Source organism: Anopheles marshallii, chromosome 2 (assembly GCF_943734725.1).
Source record: "Anopheles marshallii chromosome 2, idAnoMarsDA_429_01, whole genome shotgun sequence".
Classification (NCBI taxonomy): Eukaryota; Metazoa; Arthropoda; class Insecta; order Diptera; family Culicidae; genus Anopheles; species Anopheles marshallii.
This window is the reverse complement of record NC_071326.1, coordinates 36,383,669-36,411,591: the sequence shown is the minus strand read 5'-3', so window position 1 is coordinate 36,411,591 and position 27,923 is coordinate 36,383,669. Positions and strand designations below refer to the sequence as shown.

The window sequence follows — 27,923 nt, the reverse complement described above, 5'->3', positions numbered from 1 at the left end:
GGAATAGATTTTGATTTCTAACACCTGCGACTGCTGCTCCAGCCAGGGAGTAAGCAGGCTTAATCACAATTACGAAATAAACTGTCTTCTCGTGTGTGTGTGTGTGTGTGTGTGTGTGTGAACCGACGGAGGACACCGCGAGTAGATTGTTCGGTGTTTTTGGTGTGCGAATTTTCATGAAACATCCCATGGTGATGGAAGAACGTAGACGTTGAACACACATCTGTTGCACCCGTCGTCTGGCATGTCTCGCGTATGACTCGCGCCCTCGCCGCTGGTTCTCACCCACCTTTATACTACGTGATGTAACGTCCGGATGGATCCGATTAGTGCCACGCGCGAAACCGTTAACTTCGGTCCGTCGCGACCTGGGGCCGCGGTTCGTTGCCCGCTTCGCTGACGATCGACGAGACGGAACCGTGGCGTGATTGCGCGCGTGGTTTCAGCGACTTTAGCTGCGTTGTGCCGTTGTACTGTACCGCCACATCGCCACAGCTGCTGAGCGGATGGTTTTCGAACGGGACCAGCGGTCGACTTTCCGCCACCATCGGGGTGGTCGACGGTGCATGCAGCTGGGGGCTTATCGGGGTCGCTATACCGCTGTCATCGCTGTTGCCGGACAGTGCCTTGATGCTGGCAGAGGACTGGGATGTGCTGGCCGTACCGTTGCCCGCACCATGCTCTGGGCTGGTGCTGTTACATTCGTCGAGCTTGTGCAGCCACAGACTGTCTCGCTGCTGGCGCATCTGGTTGAACGAGTGCTGAAAGTAGGGATGCCTTTTCTTCGTCGGCGTGCCGGGGCCGTCCGGTTCGTTCGCTTCCTCCAGCACGTTCAGCGCCAGGCCCAGGTTGCTGTTGAACGAGATCGATTTGCCAATCTTCCGGTCGACGAATATCGGTGAGCGTTTCTTTTGCTGTTGCTGCAGCTGCTGCTGCTGGAGTTCCTGGACCTGCTGGATAATGCGACAGACGTCGTTCGGCAGCACAAAGTCCGCACGTGTGTCAACCGTTTGCTCGATGAACCTAACGAGCGTGTGGACGGTGTTTTCGAGCGTTTGCACCTGCGTCTGTAGCGAGTGGATCTGTTCCTGGTGCAGTAGGCGCGTGCTTTCCAGCTGCATCAAGCTGGACTGTGTGAACTGGAGCTGCGTGTTGAGCTGCTGGTGTTCCTCCTTCAACCGGTTGTGGCTCTCCCGGTAGTAGTTCTGGGACGACATCTCTTCCTGCAGCACATTATATTCGACCTGGTATTCGATCAGCTGACGCGAGAAATCGCACCGGAACACATCCCGAAAAACCTTCTCCATCACATCGGCATCGATCTTGGGTATGATGTTCTTCAGGTAGCTCATGATGTCCTCGAAGTTGTCACGCTGCATCAGCGGCTCCTTGTGGGCCTCCAGCAGTGCGATCGCACACCGGAAGAACACGTCGAACGATTCGAGAAACAGCAGATCGAACACGCGCACGACGAAACCGAGCGGAAAGTGGGAGCTGAACACGGTCAGTATCCAGGGGGCGGCGTACAGGGTTTGCGAAATGTCATGCTGATCGAACCAGTCGTACAGCTCCGGTATGTGGTCTTTGAGCAGCCGGGACAGTTGGTACAGCTGCAGCTGAAACTGCTTCATGTCCGGCAGATACTTGGCGCGCATTTCCCGCCGGAACATCAGATGCTTGAGCAGCTCGAACGCGTCGGCTTCTTCGAGCTGATGTCGAGGGGGAGAGTTGGGAGAAAAGAAGGTACGCGAATAACTAGCTTGCAACAGCAACGAACGGAGAAGTTAACTTACGTGCAGCAACAAAACGGCGCAGATAAATCCTAACCCTTGACAGTAACCCAGCTCCGGATCGAGAATGGAGTATGCCTTCAGCAGATTAAACAGCGAGAGTTGCCCAACCCCGAGTGCGTCCTTGTAGTACTTGTGATCCGGGAATGTACGACCTGCAAAAATGAACCGAAATCTTCAATAGCCATTTGCGTTTGCGTTCCGCCAACTCTCCGCCACCGACCTAAATCAATGAAGATGGCGTGCTGGTGTTCGGTCAAGTTCTTCAGCAGCACATGGTACGGTGTGTTGAAGTTCGGGAAGTTGGTTGTGTCGATCGGTTCGGGATGATGGTACGCGTACTGCTCTGCCAGATACATCCAGATTTCACCGCGCCGCGACCGTGGCACACCATTTCTCATCGTCTGGTACAGCAGCGCCTGGTTGGCTGGGGCGGCACCCGGCGCGCAGTTATCCAGCAGTGCGTCCCACTGCTCGGCCGACCGCTTGTCGCAAACCGTGATCTCATCGTACTCCAGCTTGACGCGGCGTATCTCGTTCGATTTGATCTCGTTCTGGCGCGCCTGCAGATGGGCATTCTCCTTATCCATGCGGTTCAGGATGATCGTTTGCTTGATGCCGACGCGCCACAGCTCCCGCAGCTCCTCCCGGGTACGCTTTTTGGCCGGCGTGCCGGTAGCACGCAACGGTGACATGTATTCCTCGGGGCCGCTTTTCATGTTCTTCGACGGGGTCACCACACGATGCAGCATCGCCTGCCTCCAAGACCCGGCGTGGCTGTGGTCTCTCGGGTTGTTGCCCACCTTGATGAAGCTGAAAGTAGTGCCGAGAAACACGAAAGTTAACCCCATATTGTTCTCAGTTCGCCAGACACACAACTCACATATCCATCATGGGTGACTTCAGCTGTGGCGTGGTCCCATTGCCGAGGTCGGAATTCTTGCGTCCCATTGACGGGCTAGACCCGATCGTCGAGGCCCGTGCGCGTGTAACCGGTTCGAAGCCGCCCTCCTTCAGCTCACCGGTTGAGCTCGAATCCTTCAGGCTTCCCGCCACGAAATCGTCCCTGCTGGTACGCCTTTTCAGCAGATGGTCAAACGAGCTGGTAAGCGACCGTTTCGCCTTCATGAAGATACCGCTGCCACCAAGATACTGATTCAAGAACTCGGTCCTGTGTTCGACCGTATCGTGCACGTGCCGCTGCTGCTTCGACTCGCAGTGGGCCCGCAACAGCATCATCAGAAATTGATTCTGCTCCCCCAAGCTGCTGCCGGCCGCCTCCTCCGCCCCGTGGTACTTCTCCATCAGCAGACGCTGCTCGTCCTCGGTGAGCGTTGTGTCGATGCGCTTGAAGATCATGTACTGCGTCTTCTTGTCGCTATGGCCCTCGGTATCGGTGCACAGCTTGTGGTACCACAGCATCGGGCAGTGCTCGCAGGAGAATATCTGTGCCGCTGCCTTGTCCTTCTGCTTCTGCTCGGAGCAGGCCGTGAAGGCGAGCGAGATGGCCAGCACGATGTCGGCGGCGACCTGTTCCGACTGACACTTGAACACGTACCCGATGTAACCGTCGTTGTTGACATCCCGGCAGATAATGCCGAAGTGGTCGGCATTTTTGTGCCCGTGCACGCAGCTGGCCACATCGCGGAACGCTTTGTGCAGCAGTACCTGCTTGCGATCGGGGCTGATCAGGCGCAGATCGGTTTGCCCGATCAGGAACACCATCGTACGGTTCTGTTCCACCACCGGTATCGAACCGATGGAAGCTGAACGATCACGTCGTACCGGGGCCCTGTTGGTGGAGGATGAAGAACACATTGCGAGCGTTACTATGGTGATCATTACACAAAGCTTGGAGAAAGGTTTCTCTGCCTGAAGCTGGTCTAACATGCATGTATGTGTGTATTGATTTGTATTTGCGGTTAGTTACTAAGCGATCTGGACATGGACTTTAGCAATTAATTAATGATATCTGTCCGGTTTATTTAACTGGATTAACAGGTTGGCTGATAAGTCCCCGGTCTGACACATAGATGGCGCCGCTAGTATTAAATGCATATTATTTTTATATAGTACCAACCTTCAAATGATTCGTGTCAAAATTTGACGTCTGTATGTCAATTAGTTTGTGAGACAGAGCGTCTTTTGTCAAGCAACTTTTGTGCAAGTGTTGTTCCACCAAGACAACGCACCGTGGCACAAGTCATTGAGAACGATGGCAAAAATTCATGAATTGGGCTTCGAATTGCTTCCCCACCCACCCGTATTCTCCAGATCTGGCCCCCAGCGACTTTTTCTTGTTCTCAGACCTCAAAAGGATGCTCGCAGGGAAAAAAATTGGCTGCAATGAAGAGGTGGTCGCCGAAACTGAGGCCTATTTTGAGGCAAAACCGAAGGAGTACTACCAAAATGGTATCAAAAAATTGGAAGGTCGTTATAATCGTTGTATCGCTCTTGAAGGGAACTATGTTGAATAATAAAAACGAATTTTGACAAAAAAATGTGTTTTTCCTTGTTAGACCGGGGACTAATCAGCCAACCTGTTATGAGTAAAAGTAGAACATGCACAAAGAAATTGAAAGCAGTGGGAACAAAAACACATTCATTAACAAAACCAGTCAGCAACGAAAAATGGGACGCAGAATGAGTAAAGAACAGTCCACAGCTATTAATTTGTGTCTATTACTATGTGACTAGAATTCAACGATCTACGATGACTATTGAAACGTTGTAATCAGCAGCACTAGAAGCAGTTTTTACAGCATCTTTCGCGTGTGACTCTCTCTCGTATTTCGGTGCCGCTAGACCTGCGTTCTCGGCCCACATGCAAACCATCGGCACGACAAACCGAAGCGAGAAGCTAATGGCAACGGAGTAATTAACAAATAAATAAAGCAGTATGGTACGGGCCACACTTACTCCTCATCTTGGACCGTTGGTGACTTTGTCTCTTTACTGGACACACGCTCTGTGTTGGATGTTGCTGCAGCAGCTGTTGCCTGTGGCGGATGCTCCTGCACTTGTTCCTTCTGTTGCTGCACCCTGGCGGTGCAGGTGTCCTCTACCTTGGGCTGTTCTTTACCGCGGCCGAACGCATTGTCTTCTCCCACGGTACCATTCTCGCTGAAGATGAACGCAAAATTTGTATGATGTGGTGGTGTTAATGTGGTAAGGTGATGATGAGTGATAGTGGTGGTGTGTAAAGGTGCGGCGTGTGTGCAAAACCCGCGAGATACTCATACTAATTCCTGCCTCACACTGTGCGCCACAACCATATCGCACACCGTGTGATGTAGCAGTGAACCGTGATCTTCCGTGACCTCGCATTAACTCTACCGATCCCGACCAAACCCGCCCATCAGCCAGCTCACACACACACACACACATGCTCCACTAGCGATCACGATCGCCGAGATGCTTAACTTCTGAACGCGCTTCCCTCCCACGTGCCGGACCGTGTGGCGAGCTGTGTACTTACAGTTTCCTCGTAGGTATATCGAACGTGCTGACCCGACGACCCTGGAAGACTTCGGGTGGATCGTCCGGTGCGGGCGGCGTGGACTCCGCGCCTCTATCATCGGACTCGCTGCGCCGCGTTTCCCCCTCCGTGCCGGCAGTCGATTCCCCAGCGACGGGTGTGCTTTGCTGCAGAAAAAAACAACGCGACAAACGTGTTGGTATCTGCGGTAAGATGACGCACTGAAGGTGCTGAAACGGCCCTACCTTCCGTGTGGCTTCCTGCTGCTGGCGCAGCTTCTCCGCATCGTACGCCTTGAACTTGGGCAGCGCATCATCGATGAAGGTGCACGGTACACGCTTGTGCGACACCTTGATCTTGCCGACGTACAGCACCTCGAAGAACTGCGAGTTGTTCGCCGATATGTCCGGCAGTGAGGAGAGGCTGGACGAGATGCTGCTGCTGCTGGTCGGACCGTTCACACCGCCGGTCGAATGGTTTAACCCGCCGGAGTAGCTCTTCGATGTGGCCAACCGGTTCGGGCCACCGTTCTGGTGCGGGTGCGGCTGCTGCGATGGCGGATGGTACGCCAACGTGGGGCTGCTGTCGTGCTGTGCGTGACGCATCTGTTCCGAAAGCTTCAGATTGGAGGCCGGCGTCGAATGGATGCCCTGGTTGCGGAGCGCCTTCTGGAGGTCGTTTGGGTTCGCACTGGAGGACACGATGCTCTGCGGTATGCTGCCGACCGAGCCACCCCCGATCGTGGCCGGATCACGCATCTGCTGTATCAGTTCGGCCATCTGGAATGAGTACGTACAGTATCGTTAGGGCGAATGTTGTTCGCAGGCCGTTTTTGTTTTGCATTGTTGAACGTTACACACACAAACGCAGGCGAATGGTAAGTGTGAATGTGTGGTTGCTAATATTACGAAACACCCCCAAACAACACAAAAGTTTTGATAAAATTGTTATCGCAACGAGCGGCGCTTCGTTTGCGATCGTTACTACACAAACGGGCGGCTGGCGCGAAACTGCATCTAACGGTTGACTGCGAAACACAGGTTCGCTGTTTAATTAACGTCCGGCCCGCTACAAACTTTGCGCCCAGTGTCCTCCCAGTTTCCCCCACCGGTTCGATGGTTCCCAATACAGCTCCATCTCCCTCATAGATGCATGCGCCCTTTTAGGTGTATTAGTGTGTGTGTGTGTTTGCGCGAGCGTTAGTATTGTCAAATGCACACGTTACATCGCATTGCAACTTGCCGTATGTGTTTATGGCTTTTGTTCGCGGGAATCGAAGCGACAACACCAGCGAACCACCAGCGAATGGAATGAATGGACGGGATGCATTCCAGCGGCAGCGGGTTGAGCCCGTGACACGTGAGATGGGACAGAATTCTGGCAGTGTTTACACTTTTCCCGCCCAATTACAATCCACAGGTCCATGGTCGTAAATCAAAACATTTGCTGCACTGCCTTCAATTACCAGCGTTTCGCATTTATTTGCATTTGCGATACGAACAAAGCGAAAACGAACCGCTTTTTTTTGGGCGTCTCATTGTTGCTGGCTCGTCGCGTTGCTTTGAGCGGTAGGTGCATCGAGCAGCTTCAATTTCACGAAGACGTTGTGTTTATTTTTGGCCCAGCACGGAAGTGCACCATGACGGCACGTAATTGTTAGTTGCCGCCGCAAACTACACAGCGGCGTTGTGTACCTTCTTCCGATAAGGTTGACTATGGTGCGTGGATGGCGTCCAATGTCGGGGCAATACTGTTCAATGATTAGATAGTTTACAGAGCAAAGGAAGTTCCGCTGGAGTGTTAACAGTCGAGAGTTATAAAGTTCGAAGGTTAAATTGCAATATACAAGGCCAAGATCTGAAGATGTTTGTAGTACCTTTATCTCTTGTGATGCTGTTTCGTCTTCAAAAGTTTGATATTCTTATTTTTTGTAAGTTGATCTTTGATTTTTTTATATTTCAGTATTTTTATTTCCAGTAAGCAACTTGACAAATTTTAAGTTTTAAGAAGGTTTTTTTCTTAGCAGTGAGATAATGAGCATTTCTCAATACTCAGACTTTTCGACGAGCTATTCTAACTCTCGAAGATACTCTTTAGTAAATGATAATAATAAAAGATCTCCTTTTTAATCTCATTTAATTATTGCTCAACCAGAATGTGTGATCAAGTTGTTGCAAGCACTGTCCAGAGCTCACAAATATCTCCTAAGAAACTTCTCTACTCAAACCACCTGTCGCGACGAACGAAGCTGGGACTATATAGAACTCATATAGTTCCCGTATTTACGTAAGCCTCTGACATATGGACTTTGTCCATAACTGACGAAATCTTCTTAGCCGAGAGTTCGAGAGAAACTCTGGCACGAGCTCTGTTCGTACAGCGGATTACAATTGCCACGTTCCGGTGGGTTCACGTCATGAGAATGACACCGTACGACCCAGTCCGTAAAGTCCTTTAAGGTTATCCACAGGGATAGAGTAGGTATATTAAGCCCAAATTCAGAAGAAGCAATTGCGTTGATACGTCCGTTGGTTTAGAGGACTTCTGGAATAGACTTAGACCGCCTGTAGCGCGTCCCGTTGTAGCGTCTGATAAGTGAGCAACTATTAAACGTGACCTAAAGTTAATCTTTTGCGGCGGCCCGGTGGCATGATGGTAGCGGCGTCGGTCTTCACACGACCGGACCGGACCAAAATCCCATCCGGACCAATCCCTCGTACGCAGGACTTGACTATCTAGCTACGGGAAAATAAAGTCACAGAAAGCCAGAAATGGCAGGCATCTCTAAACCACTTGAGGATGTTGTTGCCGATAAAGAAGAAAGTTTATCTAATGGATGATTGTTTCAGCCATTCCAAAAAGCTGATTAATCAGCATGCCACAGTACTTAACGTAACCGAGTTCCAAAAAGCATTAGAAGGTACACTACGTGTGCATGTGTCTCACCCTCATGCAGAGTCTTTCAATATTTCTACCTAAATTTATATTAAGTTATTCATTTGAACACGTGAGAGTCTTAAACCCTGAGCAAACAGCAATTATTCTGAACTGTAGTAAGAACCGGTTCTCCGGATGCGAGATAGACCAAATTCTTTTGTAAGCAATTATATTGTTGAATTGGTGAATGAATGTATTATTTGTCCAATTTACGTCGCTATAGGGCAGGTAGTGTTGAATTTGTAGCATCTCCTTATAAACAAGAACACAATTTATATTACGTTTTGAAAAAGTTATCCGGAACAGCATCCACCAACGTATCCATCATAGGCTTAAATCAATATTTACATAAATAATGACAAACGATTGAAAGGCGATATTCTGAAACCGTCTCAAACGCAATTGTTTTAATTGAAAACAATCAAAGCCATTTCGCAACGCAAACCTGCAAACCAGACGCCAAAAAACGAATGACGAATGATCAATCCCCCAAAAATAATATGCGCAACGTTCTCTTTAAAATCCACTGCTTCTGCTGGGTACGTGCATTCTGTGCGTGTGACCGAAATAGAATTAAGCAAAACGTTTAGCCGCGTCTGTTACTGCGCGGGGTTGTGCCACTCTAAAGCACAGCACTAAAACAAAGCCTCATCCCACGTGTAACCCCGCCCGAAGGGATTTCAATATCCGAGGTATGACAATTTCCTGTGTCTGCTTTCTGGAAAAAACCCCCCTCCCACGTCGACGCCTGTCCTGTCCCGGACGAGGCAGGGATTATTTTCGCAACACTCGCGACAATCGCGACACGCTTGGAGAGAGATAGAGAGCGAGTTTCGTGCTGTACCGCTGCCGTAAATGGGTCCGCGGTACCGCGCACTTTTATTGCTGGAACGGTCGGGCACAGGAAGCCTTCGGGCTAAGTATCACCGAGTACCTGAAACAATGGCAAACCTCTCAAGCCAAGCCAGGTTGGTGATGGTGATGGCGAAGAAAATCTTGTGGCGTTTGAAGAAATTGAACGCAAATTGGATTGCCCAACAATGGTGGTGGTGGCTTTTGTGCCCGTGCGGCAAGAATGTGCGCGAGATGCTTGTGATTTAATTAGCACAAATTGAATTGTCATTGCTTCATTTGGCCGAGGAAGCTGTGACACGTGAGGCAAAGTGTTCATGCTTACCTTTGACACTAAATTGAAACATTTTGATAGGGGTTTTTTTTAAATCATTTTCATATGTGTACAATGGGATTTTGAATGTCAGCCATTCTAGCAAGCATGTTTACGATGAATATTTGTAAAATACGCATTGTACATGTTTATATTATGTTAGCAGAGGTGGCAATTTGTTCGAAAAGTACCACACATAAATGAGGAATTTATGGTTAATTGGTTTTGTAAGTTGCCTTGTGAGAAGAGGACATCACACATAAATGTTGTCCGTTTAACCGTAATAATGCGAAAAAAGGATTCCACTGCAGTATAAGGGGTTTAACGATAACATTGTTTTTATTCTTACAACGAAACTTTACCAAGATCGTACCGCTTCACTACCACATCAAGAATGAGCTTACGAATGTCTCAGTTCAAATTCACCCACCACTCACCGTATCATCCTCATGACAAGCCACCTTGGAATTTGGGAGCCTTCCAGAACTGTGCAGTCGAAGAAAACTTAAAACTTATTTCTTTATCAACATTATCTTCTTAATTCGTGTATCCCGCATAAGTTACACAACCACAATGGGAACGCTGTTGTTGGCGACAACCAAAAATACACATCCGTGTGGTTTGAGATTGGCTGTCCTTTATGTAGGGGTAAACGCTTTGCAAAAATTTCGTTTCGTTAAAGTTGCACATCACACAGCGGAAAGTTTTTCCTCCGGGAACGGGCAGCAAAACAGATAAAAGGCTTCATTTGCTTCCCATCAACCCCATGCAAACCGCAGCGCAAATCAAACACTGGGCCTTGGTTCACCGTCCGTTTCTACACACACACACACCGTACGTTGGATGAAATGAAATTAAATTCCGGTTTGCGTTGATATCGTTCATTCAATTTACCAGCTCCCTGGTGCGAGAGGCTATGGGTAGAATATTTACGTACCTGTGTGTGCTTTCGTATGTGTGTGTATCTTCATATGTGCGATTGCTTTCCCTTATTTGTGTGGTTCAGGCCACACTAAATGTCCACCCCGACCTCGAACAGCCACCGCTCATCAGCTGGCAATGCTCTCCAATGTCCAGGAAACTGCTTTCTCACGGCTCCCCCGACCCGTTCCCACACATCCTTCGGGTGAATCAATCATGCACGAGCCTCCACCCTCCCACCCTCCCATTACCGTACACCGGGAAAAGGTCCATTTGTGGGGCAAAAGATAGAAATGGAGGGGGGAAAAAATCCTGTCCATTTATTTTTAGCACTGCCCTGCCCTCCAATTCTGGAAGCTTTCATCATTTGCAAATGGCTCCCGGTATCTCCCGGTGGCAGGCGTACACCGGTTTGGCACAAGAACACCGGATGCGATAGAGCGCGGTACCGGTGAGTTCAGGATATTATGGCTCCAAGCTCCACACGAACGCTGTGCCGGTACCGAATTGCTTCCCGCAGGAGCAGGTGCACGATTCCAAGCGAATTTGATGAAGATTTCGTGTAAGCTATGGTTCTGATGCGGGAAGGTAAAGTAGCCTCCCCTCCCCCCTCCCATCTGGACTATATTACCACGGTCAGTCAATATTTAATATTGCTAGGATTACTGCTGTACAACGCCCCTGCCAACGTGTGTGTACGTATGTTTAGCCATCAGTGTCGATCAAAGTGCTGTAAATAGTGTGTGTGAGTGTTTTTTTTTCCACCGCCTACTTTCTCACGCTCTCTTTCCAAAAACCGAGCCTCTGACCTCAATTACTGGCTGGTAGCTAATGGTGGTGTTATGATGAGTGGTGAATATGCGACGGGCAGCAAATCGGACGAAGAAAACGGAAAAGGGTTTTGAGTTATAACACACGGGTACATTTATGAAATGTAGATTCGCTTTTAATGGTGCCCTACGCCGGGTGGATTGGTGAATGGTCATACATAAGTGAGGCAAACGGTAAGGTCACCGTTTGACGCCATCATCGATGAACGTATAATGCTGCTGTGCAACATTTGCAAGCAGCTAGATGAAGAGGTAATTTTGGCATTTAAACTGATTTTTTTAACCGAGATAAGGCAAGGCAGCAATGGCCTGTACGATCGCAATACAATATCCACGACAAAAGTCGTCATATTGGATATTATATAGTTAAAATATATTATCAAATTGTTGTGTTTAAGATAAAGATTGTCGAACCCTTTTCAATGACAATCAAATGTAAGCAAATTAAACTTAACTTTAATTCAATTTCAACTTCAATTAAAGCTGATTAAACTTTCGCGTAAAATGTTACCGTTTCGTGAAACGATTCGAAAAAATTATCAACATTTCCGATAGGATTCGAAATCGAACGTGATGAAGATGGACAAACATAGAAAACTTTTGCGGTAAAGTGAAGTGTTTCGAACTTTTCCCATTACCTGCTAAGAGTAACGAACGACCAGCTAGTCTCTTGTCCCGTTCCTTATCCAGCTTGCGAAAAGGCCGTTAATTAAGGCAAGTTTTTAAATTAATAATTGCAGTGGACAAAAAAAAACATCACAGAAGATTAAGGGGTTTATTCTCCACCGTTGTTCGTCTGTTGTTGTTTAAAACTGTGTTTTTTTTATATAATCAGGTCTGATAAAGATTCTCAGATGGAAAAGAAATAAAAAAGAGCTGAGAAGAATAGTATGGTGCAAGGTTCATTAATATAAATTCGTTTCTAAGGTTCTCCGTTCGTTGCGTGCGTATCTGGTGGACCTTTATTCATTCTTATTATGGGTTAAACGGTTGATAATAATGGTTCCGTGGTACGGTGCGCGTAATGGAAATATTAACATACAACATGCTTTTGTGTAGCATTACACGAACCGGTTCATAATTCTCCTTTTGCTGCGTTTATGGTGCACTAGTCGAATCCGAACAAAATCCTCCAAATCAGCCCGGCAACCTTCCCGTTTGTTTTCAAACGCCATTTAAGCAGCGGCACTTTGGCTGTTAGTTTAATCATCCGTTTTATACTGCCCAGCGTGCACAATTATCTTCCGCATACACTCCGGCCAAACAGCACCGAACATCTTCGATGGCTATTAAATTGAGATTTGCGACTCGAGAAATCAAGATACCGATCTGAATGAGCCACTCGTAACCTTCTGTGTAACAGCTAGAAGCACTTCCCGCTGTCGGACGCTTGTGCGAAGGTGAGATCATTATTTTTAGATCGGAATCGTACCGGCCCCATTTCGCCCCGAAGCAAAAAAGAATCACTGATGCAATGGGAGAGCACCGCGAACGACAGCGGATAGGATAGGAGCTGACCGTTCGGTTTGGACCACCAAAAAGACAAGCACGTTGGTGGCAGGTTTATTGCTTTTCTTATGGAATCGATAAAATTGTCCTTATCACTTGAAGGGGCTTTTATTTCCACGGTACTGTTTTGCTTTAAAGACGCGCACTTGTAAGCGGAAGATTGGAAGTAGGAACAATTTCCTGGGAAAAAATATGTTCTTCCTCTCTTTTTATTGAAAATTGACAATCTTTTCACTATTTAACGCGATGAGCTATCGGACCGGTAATTTGGACTGGTACGATTCCTTTCGAACGAATTAGTTTTTTTTTTCTAATATTAAACAACAGAACAGTAGTTAAAACAGAAAATTTATCACGATGTACATCAAATAAATTGTTCTGAGATTGTTCCCCAGAACACTTCAAGGGAATCGAAAAGGCAAGAAGGTTCGAATCGGCGGCTGTGCGAAGATTGCCCGCCACCAGGTATGTTGTATTAGCCAAAATGCCGACAAATCCATCATTTTTTTTGTAAAATTAAAGCAAGAATCATAAAAGAAGGCTTGCAGTCAACTTTCAGAGCTGGTGCACCATTTTATTATAGGACGCTGTGAAAAGGAACTCGTTCGACGAAGAGACAACTGCGGCATAAGATGTTCCTAATCTCTGACGAAAAGCTGTGCAGTATCGATACTGTATCCGAAAGCCTTGTATATCGTTTGATTTACTTAAACAAACTTAAAGAGTTTTGCAAGGAAGTAAAGCCTATGTTCCGTACCAAATATCTGGCAGGTGTCATGGTGGCAGATCTAAAAAGTCATATGTTGGCTCTGGTGTTAAAATGAATACCGAATGAATGCATATCGCCAATTTTGAAGAGCCATGAAGGACCCTTGTACAAAGAAAAGTCCTCCGAGGCTCAAAAAGTTAGTCCAACAACAGTCAAGTGGTTGATGGAAAGCATGAACTGTAGACCGAAAGATTTGTCTTGTCTCTTAGCAGGTTGTCCCCTTTTTCGATGGTTTGAAACACGATTTCTGGCTCCGGTATTGTCTACATAATAATTGAATAATTATTAGTTATTATTAGTTATTATTATTAATTAATAAATTAATTAATGAATTAAGAATAATGATTAGGATAAAAATGGAGGACATATTGAGTAAAATTATTTGTACTGCAGCATAGTAAGGCTGTAGTAGAATCGTCAAGAAAAATATAAGGATTTAGATATTCTTACTCTTGGAAAGAGTCCATATAGAAATAAAAAACGCTTAACTTATTTGTTAATTCACGTGTTAACCTAAATTAAGTACCTAGTAAAGCGGACATAGTCGTCTCATAATATTTAACAGCAATAGTTTAACTCTTTCTTCTATAAAGAATAGAAACTCTTCAATTAAATAAATGTTAACAACTGTAGTAGGTAAACATAAGGTAGGGAAAAACGATTTAATTTTTAATGAATTGTCTCCAGCACAACATTTGCCAAGGGTCTTATGGAAATCAAGTTCCGGCCTCGGTAGTGTGTGTTAGTGTTAACCGTTTCACTTGCAGTGGTATGAGGCATGTCTGCTGTGTAGCTCGTGCGGAGACACCCAGGCACCATCAAGCGGCCGCGTGTTGCGCGATAATCCTTAACGTTCGTTCGTTCGTTTGTCTGGTTCGGACGACACCAGTACACCTCTGCGGCCGGTCTCTGTAATTCGAACGATTCGCTTTTGTGCTGTGTATGTGTGCCCATATTGCATTTCTACCGAAAGCTTCGGATTAAGCGAATTGCCAGTTCGTTGCCTTCACACCCCCTTTGCTACACCCACCCCCCCCTCCCCCCTCCAGGCAGGAATTTCGTACAGTTCGTGAGCATAATTGCTTCTGGAGAAGAGCTTCGAGCTTCGGTGAAGCGTAAACGAGCGACCGGCATACCTGACCGTGCGCTAGAAGTTGTGCCTTGGGAATGGCACAGCAGGGTGCGAAACATTATCAAAAGAAAGGAAATTAAGGAGACAGAAAGCATTCCAGCGCCGCAGCACAATCGCACTAAATCCATTAGCACGCGCTTCTTAATCATAAAAACGGTGACTAGGGCGCCCGGTTGGGTGTGTACATAACTTCCTCGCCGAGTATGCCCGCCCCAGGCCGACATTTTGACTGACAAGCTCGTAATGAAGACGGTGTTTTCCGTCCAGCCGGAGAGCTGTGTGTCCCTTTTTTTGGGTAGACTGCGAGAGACAGAAACATCTAAGCTGTGCAATTGCTTATTTAGCTAAATAGCATGGAATTGGTTTGAAAGGATCGTTTAAGCAGTGCTTTCTGCTAAATGGGCTGAGGCTACCATCAGTGGAACACGTTCGAGTTTTGTTATCACATGGACCCAAAAACTATTTAACTACATCACCAAAAATGAAAACCCAATAAGCGACCAACAATCGTTTAATTACGGTCTCATTTGGCCGTTGTTTGTTTTTTTTTGCCCAAACCCAAACAATAATTCACCGAAAATAGCTTCTTCATTACACATCTACCGGGAAGGATCCGTTATCCCTTTTACCGACTCACTTTTGCGCAGAATGGGATTAATAATTTGATATGAAAAAGATCCCCGATCCAGGGTGCGAGAAGCATTCCGCTCAGCTGATACGCTACACCGACGGCAATAAACAGCTTCGTGTGCGGTGGATGGTGAAAGATAAATTGGTTACGATAAAATAAGCCCAATGCATGATTGCCGCCGGAAAAAAACCGCTCAAGTAAGCAACTTTTTCCACAACAACACAAAAACCCACTCACACATCGACTCCTGTCGACGGGTTGAGTTTAACAAGCGGCGTGTTCGTGTGAGTGTTTTTTTTCTCTGTTTTGTCGAAACGAGACACCAATCTCTTTTTATCATTCGACGGGATAAAGCACGATTATGGTTCGACCGATCAGGAGCAAAAAAAAAAGGTTCGCCAAGGTGGAAAATATATTCCGCAAGGGGAAGAAGAAAAAAAAAACAAATGCGAAAACCACACATGGGAGACCGAGCTTCACACGCCCAAGGTCTAACCACCTTAGAAACCGAGGACCGTTAGTCATGAATAAATTATACACTGTTTTTTTTTTTGTTAGTGTTTTAGGCTGCCGTTCCTGGGGGTGGGTGGGCGAACATTCGAAAACGGTTGCGAATTGCCACGATCCGGTAGAATTAGGGAGCAGAGTTTCACTAATAGCGAAATGGGCCAAGCCTCGACGGTTCACAACGTGCCTGCGTCCCGTAGCACACGGGGAAAGGAGAATGTGTGCGAAAATCCTATCCCCAACGACACGGTTTCACGGTTGGAGATGAGCTTTATTGCCCCCAAAATGGCAGTCAGCGATCGTCCGCGGGTACCGCAGTATTATTATGCTCATCGATTATGGCCCCACCCCCCTCCCCCTGGAGTTTGTTCGATTCCGTTGCTCCATCACCGTGTTAACCTTTCGCCCGAGAGATGGAAGCGTACTGAGGAGGTGTTGTTGTTTTATGCGACAATGGAGGCGCCTGGTGTATGACGATGGAGGCGCCCAGTACGGACGCATGCTGCGAGTGATTACCGGAGTTACTTACGTTCTTCTTCATCCGATAGGATGAAGCGTCACTCCACGAGGTGACCATGACGTTATCCTTGTACAGTGGCAGGGTAAACATGTTCTATTCCTTCGCGTATCTTCCTTTACAAAGCACAAAAACAAAAGCACTCCTTCGCGCACCAGTGCGCCAGCCCACAGACGATTGTCTCAGCTGCTTCGCGGAAGGACCAGCTGCCAACTTAAACTTACAGCACATACACACGCCCACACGGCAGATCACAAACACACAAGCGTCGGAAGGTGTATTTCACTTGTAGCGTTTGAGAGGAAAACAAAAAAACACACACACACACAGCACAAGCCACCGAAAGCGTCCCCGGAACTCAATCAGCACCAATTGCTTCCAATTAAGAGCAACACTCTTTCACTGGCGCTTCTTTCGCGTTTCCCAAAACCCCACCCCAGCAGTGGTGATCGCACCGTGCTGCCAATTTTATTGATTTGTTTACCCCGTGCACAATCGGTTTCGGGCGCGCGCCAACAGGGGTCGCGTTTCTATTGCACTTGATTTGTTACGGCTTCTTGCCGTGGTTTGTCTTTGCCTTGCCGGAGTGTGTTGGTACACCGTGCGCACCCGGCTATCAATTTTCCGATTGAACAAAGGTTCGTGCTGGTCGAGATGTTGCGTTGTTTGCTGCCGGTGCTCCGACTGAGACCGTGCTGGGTTTGTCCGTACTGTACGGAGGTCCAACGGGACGTTCAAGTTAACTGAGCTGGAGGTTACAAACCAGACGGACAAATTAGTTACCGGTCGTCAGATAATATCGCGCAGTGATGGATGGTTTCTTGGGAGAAGGAGCAACATTCTCCTGCGTGTGGCAAGAATTTACGGGGGAAATAATTAAAGCCACGCATGGCGGATGACCACCTTTATGGGCTTCTTAAGAATGAAAGGTAATATTTGGAAGCAATCTTTAAAGCAAAGTTTCGAAACAAAAGGATCAAATAACGTATCGTGTTTGTAAATTGCATCTCCTTGAAAGCGGTGATCAGTAAATACGCAGAAAAAAAAAAAACAAACCCCATCATCCCACGGCGGAGTGTTGGCCTGGTTTAATTGACTTTGTTTAAAAATAATTCTCGTATTTCGGGTGGATGAAAGGGAAACGCAAAAAATCACGACACCCGTACCGCCGTACCAAACAGGCCAAACGCTCACACACAAACCCGCGCAAGATCGGTGTTGTGTCGCGATGGTGATGGTGGAGGTTGTTACATTGTTTTGGGAGTCAAAAACGTAAGAGCAAATTGAAAATGGTTCCCGGTAGCGTTGGAACACAGTTCGAAAACAAAACATCACCTTAATAAGCGATTAAAGTGTTAGGTTTGATCGGATCTCTTAACAAGTCCAATGGAAAGAAAAGGGTCGTATTATAGGCACACACAAACACGGGTAAATTATGCTGTCTGCCGTTGTAGCCGGAGTGAAACAAGCGGTGCGCACTCAATGGTAATCACCGGAAGGAAGTGAAGTGACCGAATCAACACTTCACCCGTTCGTTTCGTAACAGGTGACACCGAAAACACTCTCAAGGACAGTGTGGCAACACAAACAAACAAAAAAAAAAAAAAACCGTGCACCAAAACGCACTTAGTGTGATTAGCTTTATCCGCGTTAAAGTAAGGCAGTAGAAACACCGCACCGACTACGGTACACTATCTCATCTCATTATAGCCCCAAAACTTTCCACCGTCTAAAGTTATTGCGAACATTTCTGCGGAAAACTTCTCGCTTCTCGATTAGATTATTTTCGCACTGAAATGTGCCCGGAAGACAACTCGTTTAGAGGGTGATTTTCCCCCTTTTTTTGTGGGGGGGGGGGGGGGGGGTGTCCGTTACCAATCGAACACTCTCGAGCTTGCGGTTATTCTCTGCTTTACGCTTCCGCGAGAAGTTTTAGTTTGTTTCGGGTGCCGCTTATAAGGCCACTAGCGGAACCATTTTCTCGTACACTTTTTACTCCGCAACACACGCGAACTCCAATGCGCTAAGATCGGCAGGGAAACTTCGACTGACATGTACGGCACATCCGGAAGCAAGACGACCGGCCCGAACCGCGGCGATCATCCCGACGAAGACACGATCGAGGCAGTTGGGCAGCTGTCAAATTGCGCCCGTTTGTCGCTGTGTTGGTAATATGCGCTGACGATGGTGAAACAGCACCACAACACTGCACGGGTACGGGTGCGATGCACATCGGCCACGTATGGCAAGACATCCTAAACCGTCATCATGCGCCGACGGCGTGTATGGCATGTATCGCATGTGTGCATGGGCCACGATCGATGGCAAACTTCGGACTTCGCTGGTGATTGTGTGGTGTGGGTGTAAAAGCGGCCTGCGTTTCTTGTGTGTTGTTTTGCACCTTTTCCCTGCTACGACGTCCGAGTACAACTGTGTGCGTTTTGCTTGAAGGGAAATTACTCACTGGGTGTGAGGAAATGGGTGAAGCAATATTCACCAGCGTCTCATAATTCGATTTCTTTTTTTTTCGCGTGGTGAAAATGCTGTATTGTGAGAAAAGAATTTCACCGCACGGGAACCGCAAGCACGTGCGGTTCGGTGGAAATGGGGAACAAAAGGGCGAAATTACTGAACAAGATTGATTTTATTTTTAATTCTCCACACGAACGTGTCGTTCACCTCGCCTGGCAGGGGTTTTCGGGACGAAATGTTAAAATTTGAGCAAATTTTCTGAATTATCATAAAATTGAAGTGGAATATTGGGAAATTATTCACCATGTGAACAGGAGTTTTAGCAAAATTAGCTTAGCTTACACATTTGTTTTGCTAACTTGTTTGCAAACTTGACACCTGACAAATCAGGTAAGTTCCTGAATTGAAACTTAGTAAAGAATTAGTTTGATTTTGAACAAGAACCAGCAAAGTAGGAAACCTTTTTATACATTTTCTTCTTTTTCTTCTTCTTCTTCTTCTTCTTCTTCTGCTTCTTCTTTATCGGCACAACAACCTCAAGAGGGATAGGCCAACCATTTATGGCTTTCTTTGACTTTATCTACCCGCAGCAGCCTGCGTACGGGTGTTCCGGATGGGATTTTGGACCGGTCCTGTCGTGTAAAAAAGCGGCGCCGCTACCAATAAACCACCGGCCAACCCCACACATTTTTACAAATTCCACTTAAACTTGAAAAGAGTTTAGAAATGGCAACAACGTTGAAATTGCTCACAGGAATTCGAAAAACCAAAGGAATTTTATTGTTGTCTTAACCTGGTTACAGTATTATCCTATAGTTTTAAAATCTTTATCTAAACATTCATACGAATGTTTTCTTTAATTAGATAATCATAACACTAACGCTCGCGCGCTAGTCATGATTAGCCGCTCGAGCTAAAGAAATGAGGTCAGATTTGATGACCGCACCTAAAGCCTGTTGCATGCTGTGTCCCTGTTCCAATTACACCTGCAATGTTGTGACACACACACAAAGGTAACAATTTTCCGCTTCGGCTTTAAAATATTTTCCACCTTACAAACCCCCGAAGGACACATTGGGCACAATTGTGCCAGCGCACGAAGAGTAACACATCACCGGGCTTTATGGCATCAATTGCGGTGCACAATCGGAATCAGTTTTTCAATCGTTCTCACTGCCGGGTGCTGCTGCGTGTTCGAGATTGGCTACCGTATCATCAGCTGACAGCGCACGAAGTGACACATTCACACACAGCGGTGAAGGCACCCCTTCGGCTAAACCACTGGTCAAATTTATTGCTACAATTTCGCCAGTCAGTCATCGCTCAGTCCGAAAACAACATCAGTATCCCACCGTTCTGGGGGATACACCCTCTCGCGGGAACTCTCGAAACAAAAGTTCTCAGTCACGCAGAGCCGAATTAGCGCCCCCCAAAGCAAGCCCCGTGCGGTTGCTTCATGCTTCACGATATCACAAATCACGGTACCGAAACCACTTCAAGCGGCATGTGGATAACTCCTCGATGTCTATGCCTCTCGTTGTCTGTGTGTTTTTCCGCTTCTTTTGCTAGCCACACTTACTACTGGCCTGTGTCAGTGACGTGGGGGGGGTTTGTATAATAAACGCGAATAAAGCCGAACGTTGGGAACGTCCGGGACGACACGAACGGTGAGGTTTGGCTGAAGTTGACTACGTCAAAAAGTACGCGGTAGTCACGCAAAGCAAAGCTGGATGTCGTGCCGATTGGCATTTTTGATGGTTTGCCGGTAGACCTGGTCCACCGTTCGGGTGGATTTTTGCTTTATCGTTGGTAAGGTAAGATAGATAAACGCACCACGTTCGATGACCGTAGCTATTCGGGAACCGTTTCGTAAACGGTGGATCATTATTCATTATCACGACTGGATTCATTGCCGGTGGAAGACGAACGAACCTCAGCACTATTTGACTTTGTTGGGTAAATCTTCTTCGAGTGGCGTAAGCAACCTTCCGCCGGTTGGTTCTCAATATGGCTGTCTGGAGGGGTATTGGAGTTGCTCGGTTGATTATGAACGCCCCCTGCTGGACGCTAGCGATATTTTGCCAATATGGCGTTAATAATCCTCTTTCGACCGTGACCGCCATTATTAGTCCTAAACAAGCAGGCCAATATTGGAGGCTCCACTGATTTTACCTGTTCCAGTCGGCTGTACGTTTAATGTACGAAGGTACTGTAAACGTGCGGTGAATCGCTAACGCAAAACTGCTGATACAACGGGAAGCATGAACTGCTCCGGCAAAAATTGATCGGTACACTTGCGGCCTTCTAGCGTCTTCCATGCGGCCATTCGCTTGATAAAGCAATTCACCAACGGCACTGCCTGAAAGGGAACGAAACACTATCCCACCACTGTGGTCAACACACATTTACCGCATTTTGACAGCTGGATCAACACGCGTCCCATCGTGGAAGGGACAGACAAGCTCTCGCCTAATGAGATAATTAACATACGAATAGTAAACCACTAATGAACGGTGTACGTCCCAAGAATGTTGGGCGCTAGGTATCATTAGCACCTGACCCGTGAAGCTTTACATTCCGTGGCCAATATCGTTCGTTAACGATGAACTTTGGGCCTAAAGCACGTGTAGCAAACGGTGCGGACCCGGTTAGTTTCCGGTTAGCGTTTGCACTTAGCGCCACCTTCTCGCACGCGGTCCCAAAATAAGTGAAAGCACCGCATAAAGGCTATTAAATGGCGGAATGTGCGTGTGCTTTGCGTCGATAAGTACCTGCCGACTGGCCGACGACCGGGATATTCTAGGGATGAAGTCTAGGGTGAAGGTGTGTGCGTGTATCCTGCCTGGAGCACCGTTGAAGGGCAACTGTGCAACAAGCGATCAAACACTGACCTTTTCCTTAACCTGTCATTGTCAAGGATTGGATTTTTGTACGGTCAATACTTTCGGGTGAAAACACTTTAACGCAAATTCCTGTTTAGACGACCAAACTCAACAAGAACTCCAACATATCTGGCTTCAGAAATAGATCAAGAAGATCTTCAAGCACTACACAATGCTAAATGGCCACGACACGTACCTGGTCATACTTTTCGCACTCGTAAAAGTGTATGTGTAGCAGCGGATCCTGGGGATTTTTCAGCAGATACACCAGCCCAAACTCGGGCCCAAAGATTTCCGCCACATTGTCGTTGCCGACCGTAATCGGCTGTGGTCGTGTGCTGGCCGCCTTCGGTATAAGAAAGTCGGCATTCTTTTTGCCCTTCTCCTGCTTCACGATCACTCTGCCGAACGGGGGGCCACAGCGGGGAGAAACGAGAAAGAAAAGAACGAAAACGCGAGTTAGTTTCAACGGGTGCGATTATCATGCCATTCACTGCGCTCCACACCATCATGGCCGGGCTCTGGGGAGCCACCGTCCGTTACCTGCAGTAGCCGAGAATGTATTTCAGCTTGTGCTCGAACTGTAGCTCAAAGTCCGTGTTGTATGCTGCCAGCACGCCATCCTCCACGCCGACCGATAGCTGCAGGAAATCGACAAAAGAGAAAAGCGAGAAATTAGTTCGTACGAGCAGCACATCAGAAATCAAATCACCTCCGGTGCGCGGTTAGTGCCGCGTACAGCCAGAAACGATAAATCATGATAAACCCCCAAAGGACAATCTCGTCTGCATCAGCGGAAATGAACAACTGTATCCGGGGGAGTGTAAGATTGAATCGGTTGATTGGTAAACCAGACTAGACTTAGGCTAGACTAGAGTAAGCAGTAGGAAGTGTCGTTGGCTGAAGAATATCCAGCGGTAGTTGCGTTAAGTGACAAGTGATCGGTGACAATGGGGTAGATCACGGTCTAAGTCAGTTTTTTTGTATGCGTTTTGACGTTTCCAGGCTTATCCGCTTACAGCTCGCCATATAAATGGCAAGCCATATTAAGCCTAGGAAAGAAGGATTAGATTGGTTTCTCAATGAAAGTACCCAAGTACCCAAAACCCAAACTCGACAAATGTCAAAACAAAGAATTTTGCTAGCTGGCCTGAACCAGGTTAGGCCAAGTTTCCCGTGTGCGAAAAAGGTAAACAATTTTTTTTTAACGAAAAGAACTGAAAAAGGATTATTTTGATAATCAGACTTGTATATTATATCAAATACATTGAAATTAAAATCAAATTACTAAACTTAAATCGATTTTTCTCAAATTTTAGTTTCACAAAAATGATCCCGTGTGTCATTCTTTATGTCAAAATGCTATGTCCTTTACGAATCTGTACAGAATGATACAGCCCGGTACCTGGATTATTTGACAGATACAGGCTTAAAGCTTAAGCTTTCTAACTTTTGGGATGATCTACCCCAATACTAGTGAGTCTAACTGACAGGTATTACTTTCGATGGCGAATTTCTAAAGAGATCTTCAAAATTTAGTAATTCATCGATCACTTTAATCGTACCCTTAAACGAAAGTCTTTTGTGTTCTACAGCTACAAAACTTCAATTATGTCATCCAACTACAAAAGAACTGAAGAAAAAAAATGCACAAACAACAATAAACATCATGTTTTAATTTGCAAAACACATGTCAACGACATTGGCAAACATCTGCACAACAAACCCCATCAATGCCTGAACCGACCCCACACCATATTGCTGCTCACCGGGCTGGGAGCTTTTGTGCTTTGGACGACCCACAACGATGCGTATACGATTCGTGAAAGATGTTGCTCGGGCCTTTACCGTGCCGGCCATGCTGCACAACACCCGACCCGGTGAGAAGTTTAATTTAAAGTGTCTGCTGTATTGGGCCGGTTTATGACAATGCAATGGATTTTCCTCCCATGTAAGGAAGCTAATCCGGACGAAAACTTTATGGCTACGAGCAACGATAAAGTGTGCCCGGGTGTAGTTAAGCTGTCACAAGGTTAGGAGTAAGTTGTATCCATAAGATGTCTGGAGTTTGGTTTTTTTTTTGTCCTCGGTGTTTTTCGAATGACTGCTCTTCATAACCTTCGATACCGCTAAGCTTAAAACTTCTGTTGTGTTACGGGACCTTCCCAAACGAGACAGACACTTAATGTGGCCCATCCGGTAATGGCGACCGGTTTACCGTACTAACCGGTCGATAACGATGACATTTATCGTGAGGAAGGTAGTTTTCTTACACCACTCCCGGATGCTTTCGCTTTTCGGCCTTTCTTCGCTTCCCCCCATTGCTTTTGGGTGTAAAAGGAAAATGTTCCGAGCCACTAACAGCTACTCGGAAGTGGCCAGAATTACGCTTGCGAGAAGCGACATCCGGACATGGTTCGGGATTCGGGACAACACCAACGCATAAAACCTCCATTGGCACTAATTGGAACCAGCGAAGCGGGCGGCAGGATATGTTCCTCGGGGTTGTCAATAGCACCCCGGGTGGGATGTGAACGAACGGACTTCCCCTTCTTTGCGGGGGGGGGGGGGGGGGTGGCTGCTCCACACCCCCACCAGACGACGGGGTTTTGCCACGGTACGAAATCCCATCACGAGAGCGAAACTCATCACCATTTGCGCCACCCAAGCTGGGACAGCTTTGGATTGCTTTCGGTGCGGCCTATTCTGTACGGTGACTCCCAGGAGGACAATAAATCCGCTCACTTCAAAAGCAACGGCCTGAAAGTGAAGCGCACAGCGCAAAAAGAAGGAAACAAACAAGAATGGCTATAGAAAAGTGGGGGTTTTTTTTGTTGTTGGTTTATGCCAGCAAAGCCACGATGGCTTGTAAAGTTTTTCATCTCGATGGAAGAGAAGCCATAACTAGCGATTCTTTTCTTCCTCTCCAGCAGTTCTTATAATGCACTGCACACATATTGCACAGAAAAAGTTCTAAGCTTCGTCGCAGAACAGCTTGGAATAAAAGCTGAGACAAGCTGGAATGGAAAAAATAAGAAAAAAAGGGAATGTTCTGATCAAGAACATAAGTATTGCTAGTATTTAACGTTTTTTCTGTAAGAAACTTCCACCCTTTAGGAGCGTATGGATAGCTGAGCTTTTAACTAATTTCCAACTAAACACCCCTCACAATTCTACACAGATATTGTCTGGGGAACTTCATCGATTCAGTTCACTGTCACGTGGACATGACACTGGCGTAGATCGCGCGATAAACGACGTTAGGCTTTTTATCGTCCCGCCCAACAAAAACCACTTTCATTTCGCTTTATTACAATTTTAATGTCATTTGGCGCAAATGCCAAAGCCCTTTCCCGTTTTCGGTAATTAAATTTCAGCTGTGATATGGACGAGATGGAGTACCGCTTACAGTGGCTCTCCATTTTGACGCTGGTTAAAAACGCAACCCGATGGAAGGTGCAATTTTGCGAGAAGGTGCTTTTGGGGCGTGTGTATGTTTTAACACTGTACGGAGATGCTTTAATGTGATGGTGCATCGTTTGTGGCATGTGTCCATTTTATGTACCCCAAAAACATATCACTTTCGGCATGTCGGCAGTCGGTGAAGAAGGTCATGATAGGAGTTTAATAACATTAGCCGACACTTCGTTACGTCCGAAAAGTCACCGGTTGGTAGCGTGCTGATAGTCTTCGGCATGTACAGAAGTTTAACCACATTACCAACGTTACTGTATTCCATTTTTCGCTGTCTTGCAGCAAACCCGTAAGGCTATGGGGAGCTTTCTCACGCTAAGAAATGCAAGATTTTCAGATCAATTAGTTATTACATCTTGGTAGTGAGTTCTGGAACTTACACGTTGCGGAACTTAATGTGCAAGAGGGCGACATACTGTAAAAGCGTTGTTTGTGATAAAATTGAGAAACATAATTAGAGTCCCCCCCCCAAAAAAAAACCTCAAGACTCTTACCAAAGCTATAGTTAATAGCGGCATCAGCATGGTGTGAGGTTGATAGCTCCGTTTGTGGTGTGATTTTAATTAATGCAAATTTTATTTACAGAATTTATAATTATTGTGCAGTAATTTCTATGTCACACCCTCTTGGGGCACGGGAAAAAGGGTGAACAAGGGTTTTGGAAAACAACTAGGATGTTGCGGAGGAAGCTTTCATCCGTGATGTTTGAATATTTATAGGATTCGATTTTTTGTAGGCATTATACTTTTCAAGAATATGATGAAGATTAGTACTTCCGGGAATTTTTACGCGTTTTTATTGGAAGAACTGCCTGGAACTTTTACGGATTTTTATCGATGGTTACTTAACAAACAAATTTAAAGTGCTAGATTATGCTGTAATGTATATTGGAATTCGTTCTAAAAATTGGAGATTCAAATGTCTTGCTTTAAAGGGTAAAGCAGGGTAGGGTAAAATTGTTTAAACCCCTAAATTTAAAGTATTTAGAAGAATCCGAACCAGTCGATATCGTTTTCAAGTTTAAGCGTTAAATTGAAAAGCTTAAGCTAATTTGTTAGCTGCATTATATAGCAATGACAAAATATAAACAAATCACTTTTGGAAATAATTTAAAATATTATTAACGGCCGAGTACACCCGGCATTAGGTGCTCTTTCGCTTTTTAGAGAAGGAAATGTCTCGAAACAACTGTGGATTGTACTTCAGCTTTGGATTCCAATAGAGTTAAGCAATACGGCTTGGTCGTTCTACTTCCATTTTTACCGGAAATTTGAAGGCTGAACTTAAGACATTTGCTCGCAATACATCCAGCATTTGCTGGGACATTTCGAAAGAGAACAGTAACAAGTGTGACAAGTAACTAAAAATCGATTGGAATGAATTAAAATGTATTATTAACCTTCTTTTCTTACTCGTTTGAATTGTACGCAATAAATGCCCTCAGATGTCTCAGATGACAGATGTGTACTTAAAGGACCGTGCGGACTATCTGTATGTAGCAGAACAATACAAAGCAGTTTTAACTCCTTGCAAACCATAGCTCATGCGTTCCAATTCCATCTGAATTCTATCTCCAGAAATTCATATGTACTATGCTGCCCATCAAGGAGGCGCAAAACTGGACCATGCGTAAGAACAACCGAATGCCATAACCATCAACTATTTATCCTCTGTTTGGAATGGAATTTGTGGTAAATAGTCTTCTCGTTTGCACAAATCAAGTAACTCTCCATTGAATACAGCGGCAGTAAAGACAAAGCGCCCAATTGCTCCCACATTACAGATAAATGTCGTACGAGCAAATACAAAGTAATCGTTGGCACGCATCGTTACCGCAAGACAACCTCCCTTCGAATAAAAATCGCCAAAACCGCTGGCCCAACAAGTACCAACGAAACTGTTCCATCTATTCAACGGGTAACGGGATTCAAAAGGGTGGATTTATCCGGGCCATGTTGTTTGACTTGTTAATAATTGATGAGAACGTAATCTCGTTAGGCGGATGAATGGGTTTTTTGGTTGACTCCACCATCTTCGGTGCACCGTGTATCACAACACACAACATAACCCCGCGCGACGCACGCAAACAATTCTGGCGGTGGTGGGGAGGGGCCTGTGTCCATTTTTGCCCACACATACAAACCTCCTCCGGAACCCGATGTGAGCCAAAAACCCCGTCAAACAATTCAATCGCGAAATGCGTACCATGTTGCGAACGCATTTCCGATGGAAAATCGATATTTTCCACGCCGCTGTTGTGCCGAGCAGTGCCGATGGAGTAAGGAGGGTGGAGAGCGATTGGCGTCCAGTTTGGAAACGACCCGGGGATGGACGGGTGGGTTTTTGTAGTTTGCGCCTGATGGTATGCACGCAGGGCGCGATTCTGTAACGCAACGCCCCAACGGACACTGACGGGCAAGGATGTTCAGATTTGACGGTTGGCTGAGCTGTTTGGACCGTTCGGAGAGTATGACTGTTCAAAGCCATACCCAAGGCGCTGTTCTGATTTTGCGTGTTTGCGTGTGTGTGTGTTGTGCAGGTCGTTTTATTTCCTCCCCAGTGGGACTACACATTTGGGCGGTCGGGTTTGCTGGTTGTGGGACGCATCGGAATGGTGCCATTTTTTTGTTGTTGGCCAGAATCCCACTAAGGGAAGGTCGGCCCCGAATCGGTGGTACAGCGAGTTAGTAAAGTTAGTTGACAGCTTGCTCGGTCAAGCATTTTGACGTTGCTGTTGCCGTCAAACCGTTCTGGGGTGAAGTTGCACATTAATTGTGCGGTACACTTACCGTTACATAACTTTCGTGGTTTCTAATGTCGGCAATGGACCACGGTAGCATTGCGGCCGAAAACCGTGGATCGACCGATGCGGATCCACGCCATGTAAGCGTCGTCAGGCGAGTCTTCAT

General features: G+C 46.5%; 1 protein-coding gene across 1 annotated transcript; it reads right to left on the bottom strand.

Moving 5' to 3' along the window:
* Positions 1-347: 347 nt before the first annotated feature.
* LOC128710338 (TBC1 domain family member 4) lies at positions 348-27,923 on the bottom strand. The gene is made up of 10 exons (XM_053805389.1): positions 27,804-27,923; positions 22,084-22,181; positions 21,737-21,941; positions 5,514-6,047; positions 5,269-5,435; positions 4,710-4,913; positions 2,674-3,582; positions 2,014-2,603; positions 1,794-1,945; positions 348-1,709 (listed from the first exon to the last, which is right to left on the bottom strand). Exons 1-10 carry the CDS (start codon positions 27,921-27,923, stop codon positions 348-350), a joined length of 4,341 nt encoding a protein of 1,446 aa, XP_053661364.1.